General features: G+C 34.1%; 2 protein-coding genes and 1 long non-coding RNA gene across 3 annotated transcripts; 1 reads left to right on the forward strand and 2 right to left on the reverse strand.

The window, feature by feature from the left end:
- Positions 1-69: 69 nt before the first annotated feature.
- LOC136800761 (putative ribosome-binding factor A, mitochondrial) lies at positions 70-20673 on the reverse strand. The gene is made up of 7 exons (XM_067057419.1): positions 20592-20673; positions 20368-20439; positions 20153-20181; positions 19193-19386; positions 18425-18511; positions 2621-2664; positions 70-820 (listed from the first exon to the last, which is right to left on the reverse strand). Exons 1-7 carry the CDS (start codon positions 20663-20665, stop codon positions 646-648), a joined length of 675 nt encoding a protein of 224 aa, XP_066913520.1. The 5' UTR covers positions 20666-20673; the 3' UTR covers positions 70-645.
- Positions 16617-18225, forward strand: LOC136800603 (uncharacterized). The gene is made up of 2 exons (XR_010845734.1): positions 16617-17470; positions 18044-18225. It is a non-coding gene; the product is annotated as an uncharacterized lncRNA (long non-coding RNA).
- A 305-nt stretch (positions 20674-20978) lies between the features above and the next one.
- Positions 20979-22094, reverse strand: LOC136800762 (tRNA (cytosine(38)-C(5))-methyltransferase-like). The gene has a single exon (XM_067057420.1). The coding sequence runs from the start codon at positions 22049-22051 to the stop codon at positions 21026-21028; it is 1026 nt and encodes a 341-aa protein (XP_066913521.1). The 5' UTR covers positions 22052-22094; the 3' UTR covers positions 20979-21025.
- Positions 22095-22147: the final 53 nt, after the last annotated feature.

The raw sequence follows: 22147 nt of genomic DNA on the forward strand, positions 1-22147 counted from the left end.
ACTCAGTCCTCAAAACAAAGCATCAGCCATGCTAATTTTACCAATGCAATATTAAATGAGATTCTCATGTCTTCTTTCAGTCGAATATTTATCTTTTATAATAAAAATTTGAATACGAGCTCGTTATCGTTACTGTCGATGTGGGTGGTTGGCTGAATCTTTCCACGTGTCCATGATGGACATCCCCGTAACCATTGACAACATCAACCATAATGGGATAAACAAGTAAAAATATGAAATTGTCACGTGACCATCTAAATGTGTGCAAAGCAAGAGTCCGAAAAGTAATTTCAAAGTCATTACAATCAGTAAATAAACTGCTCGCTCTTTGGGAACTTGAAATTCATTGATACGTTGTACCAGTCTATTATTACGTGCACCGACAACTAATGACGTAATCAGATAAACAATAGTGAAACAGTCGAGCAGCCATATTGGAATAAAGACAACAAACCATCGCCATTGCGTGGAACCATCCAATCGTAACACGACGGAGAGTAAGAAAAATGAACCTAGCAACCACCAAACTGTTGCCCTGCCAACAAGCGCCATCTTTAATTGAATCCCAGACCTCCGAATCCGTCTTATCCTGATTCACTGAGTTCTTCGACCCTTTTCACTAAAATCGAAAACGTTCTTCTGCGATTATTCTTGTTTAATTTCTTGCTCTATGTTTTGGTTTTTCGTTTCAAATTCTTCGATTTCGTCTTTCACGGAATCGAGAAGTTTTTCCAACTCGGCACGTCGTTCGGACAAAATATCGTAGACGAAATGAACGTTAGGAGCGTTTGTGAGTGATGTAAAAGCAGGTAATAAGGATCTGAAAAAGATAATGTAAAGAAACTATGAAATAGTGTATTCAATTTCTACCCTTCATCTCTTAAGATGGAGAGCAAATTTTCAGTTGTGGAAATCGATCGCGACAAAGAAAAAACACTGGTACATCTCTCTACAACAAATATAGTCTGCCGATAGATTTACGCTCAGAACTTCGGTTCTTTGAGCACTCTATAGACTCTGTTAGGGAGCAAGCTCTGCTTCTCCGTTCACCACAAGCGATTATGGGAAGCTCAACACTTAGTGTTTTGACCACTCTGGTGACATCAGCAGTCCATGTTCGCTTACCCAAGCCGCATTGACGAGTTCTGGGAAGGACGAAACACGTGTCTGCGGATAGATGTACAACAAATAAATATACGTTTTAGACCAATATGAACATTTCCGCAACATCTTCAGGGGCAAGTATTCATTCATGAGAGTCAAATTTAAATCTAAAGCTTCTTAGTCGTGGTGCCGAAGTTAGGGTTTTTGATCTGATAGTTTGATAAGACACAACGTAATACCACTGACCTTTATAAATATATCCCTGGACCAAGCTTTTTTTGAATTGGTACCCGTAAAGAAGCCATCGCAGTGTCAAAAATTAAAGTATAACGGCGCTACATCATCAAAAGTTTTCGAGGGAAACTAGATCTAGCGCTCTCGATGCATTTACACCGCTATTGAGTAGTGCCGCCATTAGGGTCCCACTTTTTAGTCCATGAGCTGAGGGCCTAATTTTGAGATTTTGGGCTCAACGAGGTTACCAGACATATTATATATCAAAAGATCCCAAATTTTATGTAGAGTGGAAATTTCCATGTTAGCAAGGTCAAAAAGTATGGAATCGAAAGATTTCGGGTTTAGACTGAGGGGTGGTATGCTGTTAACACCTCAAAAATTGGGAATTTATCCTCTACCCTAGTTTTACACTTTTGTTAATATTTCAAAAAGTAAGAAAGATATAGACCTGAAATTTTTTGGAGATACTCATACTACCCTAAAGAATCCCAGAATGTAATTTCAATGATATGTCATTTACTAAATCGGTCCTATGACGTCATAAAGGCGTGCCAAAACGATTAAAATCAAAATTTTCATAAAATCTAAGAAAAAAATCAACATCTTTAAGGTTTTTAGAGTTAAAACAGTATAAAAGCAATAAAAAAGTATTTTTTCATACAAGTATAGGTCTTAGCCATTCAAAATAACTTTCTTTGATTATTGATGGGGCGCCAAATCTTCAAAAATTCGATTTTCCTGTTTCGAGCCAAAAATGACCAATTTTACACCTCTTGGAGAAAAGTGGGCTATGGGTTAAAACGAATGTATAATTCATGGATACCATGAATATACAGTAAATTGAAAAAGAAAACACCCAAAGTGACCTTTTTTAAAATGCTGTATGGCGCGCCAAATCAACGAAAATCAGATTTCAGGTCTATATCTTTCTTACTTTTTGAAATATTAACAAAAGTGTAAAACTAGGGTAGAGGATAAATTCCCAATTTTTGAGGTGTTAACAGTATACCACCCCTCAGTCTAAACCCGAAATCTTTCGATTCCATACTTTTTGACCTTGCTAACATGGAAATTTCCACTCTACATAAAATTTGGGATCTTTTGGTATATAATATGTCTGGTAACCTCATTGAGCCCATTTTGACCCCCAGCTCATGGACTATTTCAAAAAACTCCGATCAAAGATTTTGCTTGGCCGGGATTGAGAAACTTGGTCCAGGGTATATAAAGGTCAGTGCGTAATACGTAATAATTACTTGACTCATTAAATATTTTATACCTGATATGGGCAAGGTTCTTGCTCAAAAGTGATTTCGTCTTTTCCTGTAATGTTAAAAAAGTAACACTTCAGAGTCACAACATTTTTCTTAACAAATTTCAGAGGGTTTTAGAGTCAAGTTTTTTACATTGATGGTTTATGGTTACAGAATATCTGCATTTAAATCTGAAGATGCAGATGCTGTTCGGTTGATGGAATTCTAGTCTTAATCACTCCTCCCGAGCGCCCCAGCGCAAAACAGAGGATGCCTTTGTAGAAGATGCCCGAAATGTCGGAAGGTGATCACTAGAAAACAAGTCGCTATCTCGAGATATCGACAACGTCTGGACGCAGACTTATGTATATAAAGAAGTATTAATTTATCGTAAGCTGAATGTTATTATTTTAATGGAACTATTTATGGGAAACATGTACTGAAGGAAAACTACTTTAGGCGTACAAACTTTCGCGAGTAAAAAACTTTCGCGATTTTCGCGAATTTTGGCCCTTTTCGCGAAAGTAAATGTCTTTAAAAATTATAGGAAGGGCCATTCGCGAAAGTTTCTGCTCATCACCTCAAGGTCAGCAAAGGAGTGTTTCTGCTCGCGAAAGTTTGTACGCCTAAAGTAAAGTCTACTTTGCTCTACTGTCACTCTGAATTCCACTGTACATTCTAGTCCTCTCCATCTTCTAGCGGCGGGTCAGATCTTAAACGCCTGGGACATAAAAATAAATATTCGCTTGACGTGCCAGGAGAGGACCGATCAACCTCTTCCCGCGCGACAGCTGTCACATTCGAGGGTTTATAGTTATGTGCATCTTTGTGCAAAAAAATCATAAAGAATGAAAAAGCCAATCTCGAGAAAAGCTAATACATAAGTAATTGCTAATGTGCTTATAGAAAAATATCAAATTTGGCCAGTTTTTCTATAAAAACACGCCAAGCAACCAAAATTTCATGTCTAAAACACACATATTCTTCAAAAGTAAGCCCTCATGAGCAAAAAAAACATCCATCTCATAAAAAAATTGAGTAATTTGACTAAGAACATTGATGTATGCTTATTAATAGTGATTCTTATAGATAAACATGCGTTTTTTTGAGCCAACAAATTTTTTTTGCAAAAATCTGCTTGAGCCATCTTTTACCAATGATGTTAGCCTACTTTCATGCAAAAAATCAGAAAAAATTAAAAATCCAATTTTTCACAAAATCGAAAAAACCCGTTTTTAGCCGTTTTTTGGCCCAAATTTGCCCAAAATTTTTTTTTTCGAAAATCGGGCTCCGTCACATTTTGAATTTTACTCACGGCAGACATCCTCATCCTACTTTTTAACCCACATTTTGGCCACTACCATTTTGCACCTTTGTACCAAAAATCAAAAGATTCTTATGATTCAATCCTGAGAACAGTTGGTAACAGACGAACAGACGAAAGGACGACCGAACGAACGAACGTACCACAGGTTAATCCACCCCACCGGGGTAGGTCCAAAAATTCAAAGTATCTGTGACCAACTTTTTGATGCGTTTCTTACTCAATTTGAGGGTGCTGATTCCGAATTTGAATGTTACCAAGCTTGAAAACCCACAGTTTTTGCGTTATTTACGATTTTTTGCGTTTTTAGGCAAAATTCTGAAAATTTATGATTTTTAGGGGGTCTTCAAAATAAAAAAAAGCCTATACCACGTGATAGAGCTTTTCAAACTGATCAAAAAAATGTATTATATCAAAGTGTCAACTTTTTTAGATCAAAAGTTATAGACGATTTTGTGGTCAAAATTGATTGAAAACAGGGAATTTCCCCACAATCTGAATATGCATAATTTATGCAAAATTAGCTGATGAAGTCACGAAATAAAGATGACGCAAATCAAGCTTCCATCTTATTGGTCAGTTTAACATAGTTAAAGTCGAAAAGACGGGGGTCGAGTTAAACGTTTAGTTGATCTAAGGAGCAACGCAAAGACTACGAAGGAAAGAAGGGAATGAAAAAAAGTCAATATGGAGATGATCAAAGTCCTATACAGCCTTTCACCAGCTAATAATTTGGAATAGAAGAATGTGTTTTATTGTTAAAGATGCTATGAATACAGGCGGTAGAACCCCCGGATTCATATAATGCCGTATCATATAAAACTGGTTTTCGTCCATGACACTCTCTGCATTGACCTTTTTTAAGCGTCTATGCGTGTATACCACTTTAAAAGGGGAGAATATTGTTTGTGATAAAATAAAGAAAAGTCAAGATGAGCGAGCAAGACAACGAACCAGCCATGGACCTGAACGGTGATATCGTCAAAGTGAGCAACACAGATTTTGTAATCAGAAGAGATGACACACTTAATATAACTTTTGTGTTGTGTAGTTCGCTAACTACTTTGAAACAGAATCTGGTCAACATTCAAGCTTTTACTGTCAAAACAGCAAGCGACGAGGCTGACACAAATTCGACGACAGCAAAGTAAGTAAAGTCCTGGTAATAATTATTTTTTAACCCAAGTACATATTATACATCTGTTGTTTTCATAGCCTACTTTTTGCAAACTCATCTTAGATTAAAGTTTTCGAAAATATTCAAAGTAAATCTTCTGCAGAAGCCCTCCTTTTCAAAATCAAAATTAAAACAATGCTTTCAGTTTTTAGTTGTGCCTACAAAATTAAACACACAAGAGTGTAATTCTGATATGAAAAAAAACACATTAAATTTATGACTTTTTTCAATCAAAACAACACAAAAAAGCGTCTCACACGGAATAAATTAATTGTAAAATGGTGAATGTTTTGATTGTTTGATTATATTATCAGGAATCAAATTACATACATGTTATAAATGTGCATCTATTTTTATTTTGCTTGCCTTCGTTTAACTGTTGTCTCAATCTTTGTTATGAAAATTATAACATCGTTGAAAAGATATTCACGAGAACTCTTAATCAAGAGGAAATATTTAGGGGATATCAAACCTCGACACAGTCTAGTTTTTCAGCGTCAACAAGGCAAGAGACAGTAAGACACCCCCTTCTCACAGACCCGGTAGGATTTTTTCAGCCAGTGGTGGTTAACCTGATAACAGCTGTTCATAATTTTCTTACGTGCACGGTAAACCTCTGAAGGCACTTGAAAATTATACATCTGAGGAAAATAGTCCTCCCGGGGAAAATTTTACAACAAGAATCTTGTTGTGCGCCAGAAAGTCAAAAACTGATACGCGCCCTATTCGTAAACACAATCACGCAACTTTGTTGTCATCCCCAGTCCTTTTAGACAAACGCGGTCCATACCGACTTTGAGATAGCATATTCGTCAGATTGTATGTTTTCACCCATCCCTTTAGAGCTTCAGCGTGGTGGGCAGAAAACAACCACAATCTGATCTCAGGTTAGTGGTGGTAAAAATAACGGACCAAAACTCGATGGGGATAATTTTTATGACTTATTATTATTATTATTATAATATTTGCAGTGAGGATTTGCTTATCTGATTTTTTTCAGCGGGGACAAAAATTAGAGTATAATTTTCCGCTGGGGACGATATTTTGGCCAATCCTTCCAATGGGAAGGGGTCCCAGTGGGTCTGTGAAAAGGGGGTGTAGTAAAATAGTATAGTAAGAATCTATATTAAGTTTCTTTTTTCTAGGGGTCATCAAGACCAATGCTGTTGATGAGAAGAGTGCCGGGAAATCCACAAGCCACTTCGAATATTTCTTATAATGATTTCCCAGACATGCTCTTCATAACGGTAGTTTTCCAAGCTGGCATCCATCGCAAGGAGTTATGATTATCAGTATCATTATTAAATATTTCCCGTTTTCCAAAAGGGAAATATTTGTTAAAACGGGCTTTCTCCTTCATAATAATAATAATAATTTCCCGTGTCAAAACGCCTTCCATACGCCCTGACTGACGCCCGTTTTTAATTTCACAGGGAAAAATGCATCCAGTGAAGTATAAAGTATGTATCATGATTCAAGTCGACTAATAAACTATATATATAATATATGTTACAAATTCCTTACGGATTCTCAAGCCTGGTTATAATAAAACTATTACATGTTAGTAGCAGACCCGACTGGCAATTGTATGTGCAGGTTGAAACATGGTCTTTGGCTAGAAGATGCAGTTTGTTTTCAAGTTAAATCTTTAAAATAAATCAAACTGTGTGGGTTTTTGTACTTCCAAACAACCTACCAATAGTTTTGGAACACTCCATGATAAAAGAAGATGGCTGTTCTTGTGGATTGACTTTCTGGTTACCCCATATAAAACACGATGTGACATGCAAGTGAAGAGACATGATTTGTTGGTTTTTGTTTGATTTCTTGACTCTTATATCTCATGGCAAATGGGATAGCAAAGGACTTTTCATGTATTGCTTGGCTCTACATATGATACCTCTAACTTTGAACACCTCCAGAATGTTGAAAAAAGCATTTTATGAGATAAGTTTCGATTGTAATTTTCATGGAAATTTTTAATCGACAGATTTCATTTGACTTGGCGTCAGTTTTGTTTGGTTGATAAATCTTTAGCTTCACCATTACCGTGGGATGATTTTCAATAAACTTTTGTTGTTATACACAGTCACTCTACACATGACTGCATGATGACTCCAGCCATGATTGGTATGTATCAGACAGTCAGAATGTTGGAAAAAAAAACATTTTACGAGAAATTGTTGATAGAAATTATATTGACTTATTTTTACAATTTTGGTGGTGTGGGTTTTGTTGGTTGATAATGTTTACACCGTGGGATCCTGTTAGGGTATATTGATTGTTGTTTGTTGGAAGACACCGTTTAACAGTCTCGCCATCTCCACCGTAGAGGCGGGAGGTAAAAATGCTCACTTTAGTACTGTGGAAGGTTAGAGAAATGTAAACATTGCCATTTTTTTTCCTTCCTTTAAAGAGAATGTTTTAGATGTTTGAACATGATATTAATGACAATTATATGTATCTCTCCTGAAAATTTCACAAAAATTCATTAAGAGGAAAAGAAGTTATGGTGAAAAGGAGTTCTTTACCTACCATTTCTCTGCTGGGTTCTTATGAGAACTGGCTGTTTACCTACCATTTTTTACGGGGGAGAGTGAAGTTTCTTGTGGTTGCCAAAATCAAAACAATAGAAAATTGTTCATACGCTTGCGCAGCGTATTGATTACCAAAAAAAAGAGAACCTTTTTTTTTTTTGATAAATAGGTACTTTATTTTTTTCATGAACCGTGTGGATGGTTGACATCTTTCTCTAGTCTTGTAAACCAATGCAGTGTCTGTTTTCAAATCTTGATTTCTCTATACCTACTGAACTAAATAGACCTAAATTATGCACGACTGTGTCATTGTTTTTATGCTGTCAGAGTACATAATTATTCAACATGGCTGCCTCTTTAAAAAAAGGTCTACTGTTTAAAGCTATTTAAATGCTTTAAAACTTTGAGCAACATTTTTTTCTTTGTTGCTATTAAAAATAAATTTTTACTTTGTCGTAATGTAAATTTATAATTGTAAAGTTTTAGTTTTTGAGTTTAGTTCATCTGCAGTAGTATTTTTTCAGTAATCCTTAAATCTTGTGAATAAATTAATATTTAACCAGACTTATGCCCTCATTATATTCAAATTTGTATTTTTTTTTTAGGACTGATAATGTATTTTTAAACACCAAAACAAAGCAAACAACATGCCAGTTCTTTCTGGACAAATATATATGTATATTATATGTGTATACTTTTTTATATATGTCAATAATGAATGACCTTCATTTTTAAGGAAATATTTAGTCGCAATTTTGCGATTCTTGTTTTATAATAGTTTTGGATTTGGAAAAATTTTCTTGTAAAAAAGTGGAAAAGGTTAATTTTTATTTTCATATTTTGTAAATATTGCAATTGATTTATACCGGGAGAATATTTTAGGATGATTTTCCCAAAAAAGTTAAGAATATCCATGATGAAATAGATTTGCACCATTCTTATAAAAAAAAGCGTGTATGTATGATGTATGTTCCACCCATGGACATAATTCCACCGCATATTAAGTTTGCTTAAACACCAACAAAGAAATAACAGCTCTTGTAATATACAATGGTGTTGATTTTAAGGGTCGTGAGGACAATAATGAGAGTGAGGTAGTGAGGATAATAATGAGAGTGAGGTAGTGAGGATAATAATGAGAGTGAGGTAGTGAGGACAATAATGAGAGTGAGGTAGTGAGGATAGTGAGTGGAGTTTGAGAAACTCGGATTTTTCTATCTGTTCTATTCATAATGGTCAATTTTTCAAGATATTTGCATTTTCATACCCTGAAAAAAAAAACACTGAAAATAAGTTTTTCACACATTGAATCGACACGGATGAAAGCTTGTAAATCAAAATTGATGATTGATTCCTCACTCTCCTGAGTGGTTTATCTAAAGAATCCTGCATTACTAAAAATAGACAAAAAGAACAAATTTCATAAAAAACGAGAATGTTTTACTAGTAGCAATGACGACCCCGCATAATTTTAAAGTGAGGGAAATTTCCCACGGACTAACAGCTAATTCTGCATTAATTATAATAAATTCGGTGGGATAACTTATATGAATAAATTAATTCAATGAAAGTATCTGAAATAAATTAAAAATTGTTTACCATGGTAGATAATTATGCAAAAGCAGCCATAACAATTGGTTACAGCAAAAAACTGATTTATGCAAACGTATGACCGAGATAAATTCTCTCTTCCATACGCATAAAGGCTTAAATATATTTAAAATCTGTCTCACTACAATAGACGATATCGGCTTCACATAAAAACTCAGATTTGACCTCCGAGAATTCCCCCACAATGCCTTGCGCGGAAAAAAGTTCGCAGTGAAATATTTTCCGCGCAAAGCATTGTGGTAAGCATTGTGGGGAATTCTCGGGGGTCAAATCTGAGTTTTCATGTGAAGCCGATATCGTCTATTACAGCATAGACAAAATAAGGCTGTAACTTTTGATAGAATTCAAATTAGATAGCTATCGTGTGCTCGTTAAAAAGATAATCAGGAGTGGAAAATCATTAAAATCCTACATTCAATATTTATTTAGTCAAAAAAACGGCTTAAACTTTCATATGGTTGACTATAAAGAGTGCTCTTTTTTGATGATTTTTAAAGGAAACGAAGTAGTAAACTGTAGATATCATGAAAAAAAGAGCTTTATTGGAAGTCTATTTCGTATACATATCGTTTTATTGGTGATAAAAATAGTGCTCGAACTTTTTCCCCTAGTCTAAAACAAGTGAATCAATCGCATGCAGTCGCATGGAAAATTTTAGTTTGCACTCTTTTTTTCTTTTGTGACACGGAAAGTTTTTAGTGCTTTTTGTAGTACAGTTAATCACTGCCAAGTGAAAAAAGGAAAACACATTTTGCGGTTTTAAGGTAATAAAACGCATAACAGGGCTCAAAAAACGACAATATATTATATCACTCTGTAACAGAGTGCATCTCATGTTCATCGTTTCGCAGTACACTTTGTGTACTCTGTTTCCCGTACGGAAATCTCTGCGATGAAGTATGATTTATAAATAGCCACACTTCTCTTAGCCTATACTAGACGTCACCCGCGTATTTTTTTACGCAAAAAACGAGATGAAAAATCCCGGTTTTTAGTGAGGTGCTCGCTACACTTCTCTCCTCGTCTCCCTTCTCTCATCTGCACTCCATCGTAGCGGTCGGTTTGAAAAATCTCAAGTCAGTAAAGTCAATAAATTTTGAAATAAGCCGTAAATATCAGGTTTGTGTACAGACTAACAAAATATTCGATCAGGGTTGCGATGTTACTAAAAGTGGTAACGGCCGGTAACGACGAAGTAACGGAAGAACGAGGGAGCTATCAAAATCTGTAAGTTTGTGCACCAAAGCTAATGGTTCTGGTAATTTTGGTAGAACTTAACGACTACGGTAGACTATGTTATAGTCTAAGACAAATCACTATCTCAGAAATAAGCCCAAAGCTGAAGAAAATTCGCAAACGGGCTTTTTGCTGAAAAGAGTTTACAGCCGGTAGAGTTTGCCTCTTCGAAACTCTCCCGCCGAATTTTTCCGTATAACGCCATACCGCCATTTTTCCCGTCGTTACTATAAATGTAACAGACGATAACATCGTCTACGACTATGGTCATCCTATTTAAGGATTTTGAGGATCTGAGGATTGTGCAGCAGGGTCTCCTGGTTCTGAGAAAGGTGACTTTGGAGACAATAAATTCAATGAGGTGGGTTATAATCATATCGAAATTAATTTTTGTGAATAAATGGAATGATTTGAAGGCTCTGGTTATTCTGATAATAATATGAAAGTACTTGTCATTACAATGCTGCAACTGATAGTGCTGGTAATTGTATTAATGAAGTCATTGGATAATGGATTCGATGGTGCTAGGCGATTTAAGCTGTTTTGGTTATCGGTAAATTTCAAGGATAATGCATCAAGTGAGTATTATTTTGATCATCATCTTTATAAAAATAATTGTGTCGATTCATCTAAAAATTTACACAAAGGACAATTATTTCTAATTAGTTATTAAAACATTTTGGCTTTGTGTTTTTTAGGCTTTGTTCTAAATCTTAAAATTTTAAATTCATCCACTTATTTTTTACGTTTAAAGTGGCGTAAAATTGGCATTTTCTAAAAATTTCTAAAAACTAATTAATAATTTTCAGACCATTCGTATGATTTTTTTAGGGGAAAATCATCCTAAAATATTCTTACAGCATTCTTAGGTTAGGATCCTAATGGCATTTTTGTGAAAGTAGTGAACCTTACTTGGGAGATAATTGATCATTTATAATTGAAAATGCTCTACAAATGGCATTCATAGCTTGAGTAGCAAAATTCAATGATGGTAATATTCTTAGCATTATTCTTAATTTTTTGGCCATTTTCATCATGGACATTCTTATAAAGTGTATTCTTATATAAAAAAGCGTGTATGCTGTGAGAGAACCAATCACGGAAAGTCAATACGGACCAAAAGTTTTGACAGTTCGACACATCAGGGCCACCTTTTCAACTTTTTTCCCCTCGTTTTTCCATTACTAAATCGTTACCCCTCGCTTCACTGTTACTCACCTCACTTTAAGCAACGTCGTCAAGGTTGTTGTTGAGTTACTTTGAAAATTTTCATACAGAAACTATGGTATCTATATCTCTCATAATTCTTTTGGAGCTTTTCCAACTGTTTCTACCTTTCTACCTTTTCCATATGTGAAGACATAATCAAATTATCATTATCAAGTCATCATAGGAATGGGAAAAATGTCTAAACAAGAAGATAACGAGAATTAATTATTTCCTGCCGAGAAAAAGTATAAACAAGACGACTAGGAAGTCGAAAATTTCGCATAATATTCGAAATGAGAAAAATTGACCATAAAATAACGAGGTCAAGCGGGGGGGTATCTGCTGTACAACGACGTGTTAAACGTGATGCTTGAAGAATATTGTACACGAGGTTGTAGATACCATTTTACTTTTTCATAGAGAGACCTAAATGGGGGGGGGGGGGGCGGGTTGTCGCATTGAGTTTAAAGCCCGAAACCTTTCTCAGGCAAGAAAAAGTGCATTTTTGACGACAGATTGAATGTAGCAATTCCTTTGTTTACGATTGATATTTTTTTCGAAATTTAGCGGTAAATTTTAGTTTCAATCTGTCATTTGTGTAAAAACCAGGCGAGCCGCTCAAGGCCGCGCAAGTTTGGTGGGATTTGTTGGCTACAAATCCTGGATATCAAAATGCATGCTCATAGAAAGGCAATGTTATGCTTATGGAAAAAAACATTATTGACCTTTACAAATCTTCTTAGCAGCATGGGGTCAACCTTCCTCTACCCGTTAACAGCCGAATGCCATTAAAAATTGAAAATGATTTGTTGATGGCCCCTTCAGGAGTGCAATGTCAAGTTGAATATAATTAAAAACTCCAGACTCCAGCATCAAAACAACAATAAGAATGAATAAACTCATTTATAAATTATTCTTTTGTGTTTTGTTGTTGTGATGTTGGAGCTTCACCTACCCTGCCGATGCACCAGACTGTTGCTCATCTTCTGTTGGATGCTGAAAAGTATTATTAGATTACACCGCTCAAAACTGTCTGGTGTTTGTTTAGTGTTAAAAAGAAGCATAGCCCAAAAATAAACATTTCCTTGGATTTTTAAATAAAAAACAACAAGAAAATAGAGTCGATGTTGTAGGAATATTTCGACGATCTTTATGTCATCATTTTCAACCATATACTAAAAACATTTCAAATTTCAAATTCGACTTTGATTACACTCGATTGATTTAATTATATTCGATTTTATTCCCTATCGTACCGTATATATATACTTACGCGCTTGGTAGTCCACGCTAAAAAAGCTCTAAAGAAGTGATCCAATTTAATTTAATCCCAATTAAACTTATATATAGAACATAATCGTAATCAAACATAATCGAAGGTAATTTACAATCAATCAAACCAATCAAACGTTTTACTCGAACGCAATCGAACACACAATCGAATATTACCAAAAATCAAAAAGTTTGTGGTCTAGATATAACCACAGAAAGCCCTATTTCCACGAAACAGCGCTTGAGGTACAGGTACAGGTGAATCATAAATTGAAAAAAGATGAATCATTTTGAAAATGACGTCATTTTCTACATTTATATATGCAAAACCATGCAAATCTATTTCGGCAATCTATGATTTGTATAAAAAATGGCTGCTTCCATATGAATGCGATCAACGACGAAAAGCTCTATTCATCTGACTATCAACACCTATGACTAATTGCTAAAAAATATTATACCTGTGTTTTTGTATTGGAGGGTTCTGTTGTCAGTTGTTGTGGGGCGGGGTGTGGTCAAAAAGAAGCCAAAAAACTCTACTGAGCACTGTAAAAGCTTATTGGTGCATTCAATAACTACACAAACATAAAATACTAAGTAGTAAACGAATGACAAACCTCTTTAAATACTCTACAAGTTACCAGAAAACATAATAAAAATATATACACAGCAGGAAAAGTGTACAAAAAGTGTTGACTTCAAGCAGCCATTAAAAAGCTTTCACAAGGAATGTTTACAAACCCTTGGTTACATTCACCTTGTAGAACCATTAAAGAAACGCTGTTATTCATCTTTGTGCGTGAGTCCATCTTTAGAATATTCTAGAATGTTCTAGAAGAACATGTGGAGCACTGTGAACACGAAGAACGAGTGCTGCGTGTTGATTTTTAGCACTACGACCGCAGAAAACCGACTGTAATACTTTCGCTATGCGAAATTAAAAAAAAGGTTGCTGCGCAGCAGCGATCTGCTTATCCAGCTATATTAGATATACTTACTACTAAAGGGAAAGCTTTCATCAAGAGTCTCTACATGTCAAGTCTCATGCGAGTCTCTACATGTCAAGTCTCCTCATGCTGATATAAAGACGAACTTCTAGTAGATCAAATCAAATAAAACTTTCAAGAAGAATGGAGAAGGACAGTTTACCAGAGATGACCACTGAAGGCAAAATCGTCAAACTGGACAACACAACAAGTGAAATTCAAAGAAACACAGAACCAAACATCACCATACTTCTTTTACCAGTATCGATTGGTGCTCAAGGAAATCATTTGGTCAACACGAATGTCAAAGTAGCAAGTCAAAACACTGACCAGACTATGGATCAATAATAGTGAGTAAAACGTACCTTATCGGCCAAAACTTAGTCGGCCCTAATTTTAGTCACCTCCTCAAAATTTAATCACTAAAGGCCGACTAATAACTAAGTTTTGGCCATTTAGTCGGCCCTAATTTTAGTCACCAAGTCAAAATTTAGTCACTTAGGGCCGACTAAGTTTTGGCCGATAGGCGATATAACCTTATAACCTTAAGTCGAGTTTTTTTTCAAGGCGTATAAACTTTTTTTTCAAACGCGAGCAAAAACTTCAACGATTTTCGCGAATTTTGGCCTTTTTCGCGAAAGTAAATGCATTTGAAAAGGTGATTCGCGAAACTTTATGCTCGCGAAAAATTCTTTGAAAATCTATAAAGCTTCCAAATCAAAATCAAAACTAGTAACTGTTGCATTTCTGTGCCTTAAAAGCGTCATTGAATTCATAGAATACCAGTTTTAAGCAAATTCAAGGAGTATGTCATCACAATCGACTTTAAATACAAATAAAATGGAACGTTCTAGCAAAACGAACGATAGGGAACGTTCTCGAACGTTAAGGAACGTTGTTAGAACGCTAGAGAACGTTCTTGAACGTTCCTGATCGTTCCCTGTTATTTACTACTAGTGTCTTAAACGTCCAGGAACATTACAGAACGTTCACTAACGTATTATTGAGTAATCTATTAGCTTTTGGACGCTTTTGGATCGTTCATGAGCGTTCTGGAACGTTCCATAGCGTTCTTGGAACGTTCCAGAACGCTTGAGAACGTTCCATTTCATTTGTACTTCAAATCGCTTGTGATGACACTAAAATGTCACTTTTAAGCCATTTTTTAATGAAAATCTTCATTTTGATCATCCAATTCGTGAAGGTTTATGCTCGCGAAAAATATTTTTTCCTCGAATTCGCGAAAGCAAATGTCGTAAATTTCGCGAAATTTCGACCTCGCGAAAGTTTTTACGCCTAAAGTACTCGAAATAGCATGTCACTTCCATTCTCAGCTAAAATATATTTTAATCTCTTTGACTTCAAATTGGGTCACTTTTAACATCGTTGAATGAAACGAGTTTATTTCTTGTTCAAGACAAGTACTGTAAAACAGAACAACTGATTTTATACGGATGTTCTTCATTTTTTCAGTTTTAAGCCAAAAAATATTAAGAACATGTTCTTATTTTCACCATTTTCTGAGTATTTTTGTCCATTTTCTTTAGAAATCGGGAGTACAAAAAGAATATTCGTAACTTGCTCTTAACATTTTAGCCATCGAAGCCTTATGTTCTTATATAGTTTATTCTTATAAAAAACGTGTATCCCTCGTGGGTCTATTTTGACCCCAAATTTAATAAAGTTTTGGATATTGAAGGTCTTTTCACATCTGTTTAGGACGTTATGCTTTTGGAAATGAAGAGGAGAGATTATCCAACAAAACAACGACCGTCCAATCCATGGGAAGCTCAACAAAAAAGATTTTATTTTAATTACCCATTCTTATAAAAATAATTTACTTTATCCTGCATCAGTAAGATTCTCGCGATTCCATTGGTCAAAAGACATCACGTGGAGGTGGGATATAAGCCGTATCTGTCTTCTTCGCGTTCGATTGAGAAAAATAGAAGACATTGCATATTGACGAATGCGCTTGTAACTAATATATTCTTTTAAAATTAAAAACATACAGTGGATCAAAACAGAATATATCAGTCTCTAAAATATTATATCCCTCGACAAAAAAGTCAAACTGAATTCTACCCTTGAGTTTTGTTTTTACACCAAATTGAGCGCTTCCATGTCTTATATTTTTTGCAAAGAATGCTCTCCCTCTCATGAAATACTACGGAATTAAAAACCCGAACAGAACATGAAAACTTTAGGATATGGTCCCTCGAAGGTACGCTGATAAAGAAAGCTGTATGGAAAAATTATAAAATTGGACGAGCTGGAGTTTTTATAAGATACTTCACTAATTGGTCATTTGAAATGATAGAGATGACGCGTTCTTTAGAAAAAGAACGAGATTGTTCTTATTACATCTTAACTACCAACCAAATCACAAAAGAGCTTGTAAAAACTCCAGCTTATCCCTAGAATATAGGAGTATCGTTATTATAATTGTTATTACAACGAATACAAAGTTAAGAATATAGGAGTATCATATATCTTGTACAAGAAAACTAAAACCGTGTTGTCATTAATAAGGTTAAACAAAATACGTGTTTCTACTTCTAACCTTTTGAGTTTCAAGCCTAAAACTTTTCTGAAAAAGTTCTTATTCTTACCACTTTTTGAGTATTTTTTTGTTCAATTCTTAAAGAAATCTGGTGTTTTAGAGTCAGCAAAGTCTTATAATGTTCTTAATATTTTCGCCATCAAAGCCTAATGTTAGTACATAATTTGTTCTTATATAAAAGTAAACGATGCATTGAAATCAGCCTTGTTTGTTAAAAGCAATTATTGACAAACACAAAAAAACAATAGAATAAAAGCAACCAATGAGAACGCATTAGCATATAGAACTAACCAATCAAAATGCATCAAATATTGCTTTGACCAATCAGTGACTTGAAAAAAACACAATAAAATTTGAGTTTCTAGAACTTTCTAAAGGCTCCGGTTTCCACTCTCTGTAGAATGATCGCCAACAAAGCCTCTTTGTGAAATCTTAGCTAGTGAAAACCAGGCAGTGACAATGGAAAAATAATAAGTGCTTACTTTTGCAAAATCAAATTTCAGAGTCTTAGAAGTTTGAGATTTCAGTGTGGAAAAAATAATCTAGAGAGGGTTTGAGATCGATTTTTTGAAGGTTGGAATAAAACTTTCGGAGGTTATGAGATCTCAAACAAAATTGGCCGAGTATAAAAGCTCGCGAGAAAAAATGAAGAAAAAAATTCGCAACAACAAAAAAGTAAATGATGGCACAAGACAAAACTTTGAATTCTTTGACATTAGAAGGCAATATTTTCAGAATTAACAACACAGATTTTCAGGTTTCTAGGCCGGCTGCACCAACTATCACTTTTGTTTTACTGGAGACCTTAAAACCGTTTCGTAGAAGTCAAGAAGTTGTGGAGGACATCAGACCTAGAAGACAACCCACTGAAAATATTGATCAAACCATGGGAAATATTGGCATCACTGAAAATGGCGTCAAAGTGCCAACAGAAAATACAGACCGAAGCATGCTGTTAACAGTAAGTGATGGTACTACATTTTTAAGTTAAAGAGCTATTCGTTGAGATAGACCGCTGAAACCATTAGACTAAAACATTAGAGTCTTTTGGTTTTCTTTCATAAATCAATCACTTTTGAACCTCACAAATATCTTATGGTCTGTATCAAACAATCTTCAATGTAAATATAAGAGGCTACAATTTTGATAGAATTCGAATTAAATAACGGTTGAAAAGATATTTGTAAGTGTGAAATAATCAAATAAATAGGAAAAATCAATTTCTTGTAGAATTCAAATTTTTACAGTAGAATTTTTTTGTTCTGAGAATACCGTCTTTTTAAAACTCTTTGAATGACATACAACCCACTGTTCATCACTGATTGACTAAAATCATGGAAAACAACAAAAAAATGCCCTCTTTTATAATCTTCAAGTATCTACAACTAAGCACAGAAGAGAAGTTAATTTTCGTTTATAATTGTGCCTTGAATACTTGATTTAGTCTGGTGAAATGTTAACTTTTTAAAAAGAAACTAGATTTCAAAAAAATGGCAAATTCCCTCTCATTTTATGATTCATTCCAATTATTCAGGATCAGGATCAATAAATTGGTATCGAAGAAAACACGACAGAGCTATTGGAGAAATATGGATCGACCCTCTACACCGAAAGACCAAAACAAAATGGGTGTTTGCTTGTCGAGGTTTATTGTAAACAATTTGCGATATGCTCTACTTGAATTTTAAAAAAGAAACAAATTCTTTATTTAATGCATATTTTTTCATGTCAAATTTGTAAATAAATAAGTCATTTATTTTTAAAGAAAAACTACCGTTACCCTTTTTTACTCATTTCCCTCCACAATGATATTATGGTTGGCTCTATGACTAATATACCTATCATGAGATTTAATTAAATAAGAGAGATTTTCAGTCGAACAAACAAAACAAAAACAAAAAAAATTCAATCCTACCCTGGCGTCTGCTTTCTCTTCAGAGGGGACTTCGTTCGAAATTTTCCAAACAATGTAAGCGCTTGCTAGTGAATCACTCACTTCAACCTGTATATAAGGAAAAATACAATAGCTGATCAAAAATTTATAAAGTCCACATTTTTCTTAAAAAAACAATGAAACTTTTTGAAGCCTTCGGAGGTTCTTAACTTTTTGAGTTTTGAGCCTATAAATGTTCTTATTTTCACCTTTTTGTCAGTATTTTTGTCCCAAGAAATTGAGTGATTTGAGTACATAAAGCCTTAAAATGTTCTTAGCTCGTTCTTTAATATTTTGGCCATCGAAGCCTTATGTTCTTATATCGTTTGTTGTTATACATTAAAAACTATGTAGGCATTTTCTCGATAAAAAAGTGTAAATCGATGGATGAGGGATGCCCCGAGAGGCCTGTAACTCGACATGAGTTTTGTTTGTTTTCAACATTTGGTATTTAACTTTGTTTGTACTTAGGCATGTTAAAATGTCTTTGTGACTTAATTTGAATGTGATTTAATTTGAGTCCAAATCTGAATATTACCGAGCTTCAAATTGACCAAAAGCAAAAGCAAAACCTTAGTGAAATAAAATTTTTGAGGGGGCTGGCCATATGGACAGGATTTTCTCGCAAAAGTTTGTTGTAAATAATTGGGCATTTCTCACCCTCGGGAGCGATTTATGTCACTGTACGTTGAAAATAATGAAAGGGACAAACCAAATCTATTAGAAATCGAAAGTTCTTTTTAAACATACATCTACAATTTCAATGGGACAATTTCTCAACGTCTCGTCAACTTCGTTGCTTGAAAGTAAATCTTTGACAGCGTCCTCAATATATTCACTGTAAACTTTCTGTTTTGGATTGTAAATTTCTTCTGTACCGTCACTTTCGCTGTCGAAATCTTGTAATGTGAAGTAAGTGACTGTCTTGTCACCATAAATAAAGTCTGGAAGGGAAAGAAAAAACTTGTTGAAATTTTATCATCTCAAAGTAATAATTTCTTTCACTTCGCCGAAAAACTTCAAAAATACAATAAATCCTTACAACCTGAAAATACGAAAACTCATTCAGAATTCTCCTTCGAAAATACAATAAATTCATTCAGCATTTTCCCTAAAAATTATGATGAACCATTTAATTTTTCCTTCAAAAATATAATAAACCTATTGAACCTTTTCCTTTAAAAATACATTAAATTTCTTACAACCTGAAAACACCATAAACTCATTCAGAATTCTCCTTCAAAAATACAATAAATTCACTCAGTATTTTCCTTCAAGAATACAAAAAATCATTCAACATTATTCCTTTAAAAATATGATGAACAGTTCAACTTTTTCCTTCAAAAATACAATAAACCTATTCAAACTTTTCCTTCAAAAATACAATAAACTCATTCAGTATTTTCCCACAAGAATACAAAAAATCATTCAACATTATTCCTTCAAAAATTTGATGAACCATTCAACTTTTTCCTTCAAAAATACAATAAATCCTTTCAACCTGAAAATACGATAAACTCTTTCAGCATTTCCCGTCAAAAACACAATGAACCACCTTCATCACTTTCCCTCAAAAATATTATATACAATCATGCTGTATTCGTTGCTCCAAAAGTTTTTTAACACATTCAACTTTACAAACTGTAATTCTATCATCAAATCCTTGCTTTAAAACAGAATACTTAAAAAGGAGATTTAACATCGACTTACTTTTTCTTGATTTCCCTTTTGAACCACCTCTGTAGACAAAAATTAAATTGAAATTATTTGAAATAAAATATTATATCTATGGTTGATTAACCTTCTTACCAATTAAAAAATAATCAATATAATCTATGGTCAAAGTTTAAGATGGTGAATTGACTGAACTTTAAATTTGAAGGATTTATATATTTGGCAAAGTTAGAATGAAGGTAAATACTTACGGATTCTTCTGGTAAGCTCTATTCAATGCATATTTGTAACGTTTTGACACCAAACCACTCTTTGAAAAGCATCTAAAATCGAAAAAAGTCTTCATAAAGAATAGAAAAAAACAATAAAAGGGACCATAAAACTTCTTCTGAATTTCAAAGCAAATTTCTAAAACAATGCATACTTGTGGATGCTTTTATAACCTTGATTGTTTTGGGTAAAAACAAAAGCTTACCTGGTACTTGCATAAGTGATTTGTAATTCTTTTGTCAACACACTGCGGATAATATTATTTAGAGCTATAATCATTATCTAAAACAAAACAAGATATTTTATTGCAGTCAAGAATGGAACCACATTGATATTATCTGCAAAAGTTTATCATTTGAAATGTACCTTGTTTATGGTAGGCTATGAATTAAGGGAAGTGGCTTGGATAAGAGTTTTTTCTAGCACTGGATTTTAAGGAATGACAACGAGAGTCTTTTTTGTCTAAGGGTTAATTAGATTAAAGTTTTGGAAAGTTAACAGAAAACTTGGCCAAAATTCACCACCTTCAAGTTATTTATTTGATTCTGAAAGGGAAACTTCATATCCGAAAATGCAAAAAAAAAACTAGCAGTAGAGGCTTCCATCATTTTATTTCCCAAAATTTAAAAAACAATTGTCCTAAATAAAAAGATACTCTTTCATTAAATAACCTATAGTATAAACATTAACGCTGTTACCTAGTAATTGATAGCGCTGTCGGACAGTCATTTTATCCGGAAAAGAGAAATCATCTGGAAAACACAAAAGCTTTGAAATTTCTATCGGTGTAAAATAACGTAATTTCAAAGAGCGAAGTAGCTGAAACTGTTCTTCATTCTGGCCCTCTGGGAGTGATTTAATTTTCTTGAAAATTTCTTCTGCTTGTGATTTTGAGATTTTTGTAAATATTGAACCAGTCCCTTCAATATATTTCCCATAAGCCTTTGTAAAACAACAGGAGCCGATAGAATCTTCATGAACTATATCCATAATTTTCCAAAAACGTTGCAAAACATTATCAGATATCAAGGAACTTCCTTCATCAAAACTTTCATCATTCTCGTTCAAATAATGACTTATACTCTTAGATTCAATATTTTCAAACTCTAAATTTTCATTTAGTGATTTATTCTTATCTCCATTCAATTTTGCTAGTAAGTAATATCTCAACCTCGAATTTGGTACTCCAAGCTCTACAGGGGATATTAAAAATTCTTGGATACTATAACCACGTGACCTTAACGTTTCCAAAAGATGTTTACGTGTGTCAGATACATCAAAACCTTTGACATTCTCAATCAAAATATATGTTGGTGGGGTTTTCATTTGAGAAAATAAATCTAGGATATGTAGAAAGCTTTTTGCTCTGGCATCTTTCGATGCTTCTTGTTTTCCTTGGCGAGTATATGGTTGACAGGGCGGAGACATTGTCCAACATTGTGCCGCCCATTTATCTAAATCTACCACTGTCAAACCTTCTAAATTTTTCTGCATTAAACGGACATCTGGAAAGTTGTATTTGTATACTTCATTGGCATTTGTATTGATATCAAATGCTCCAATGACGTCATACTTGATTCCAGACCTCTTCAAAGCATAATGCATTCCACCGATTCCACTGTAAAATTCCAACACTTTGATTGGTTTATTCTCATCATGTGACATGTTTTGTATCTATTACCCTTTTTTTTTGTTTTCTTTTATTAGTCTAAAAAAAGATGAGTTAGTGATTAGTAGAGGAATGAAACAGTTCATCATTTT

This window comes from Clytia hemisphaerica, unplaced genomic scaffold, assembly GCF_902728285.1.
Source record: "Clytia hemisphaerica strain Z4C2 unplaced genomic scaffold, Clytia hemisphaerica genome assembly, whole genome shotgun sequence".
Classification (NCBI taxonomy): domain Eukaryota; kingdom Metazoa; phylum Cnidaria; class Hydrozoa; order Leptothecata; family Clytiidae; genus Clytia; species Clytia hemisphaerica.

Coding starts and splice junctions, on each gene's coding strand:
- LOC136800762 (XM_067057420.1), bottom strand. CDS start 22,051: ATGTCACATGATGAGAATAAACCAATCAAAGTGTTGGAATTTTACAGT.
- LOC136800761 (XM_067057419.1), bottom strand. CDS start 20,665: ATGATTATAGCTCTAAATAATATTATCCGCAGTGTGTTGACAAAAGAA. Junction 2,665..18,424: donor AAGAGAAAGCAGACGCCAGG/GTAGGATTGAAT, acceptor TTAACATTACAG/GAAAAGACGAAATCACTTTT. Junction 821..2,620: donor AAGAACCTTGCCCATATCAG/GTATAAAATATT, acceptor TATCTTTTTCAG/ATCCTTATTACCTGCTTTTA.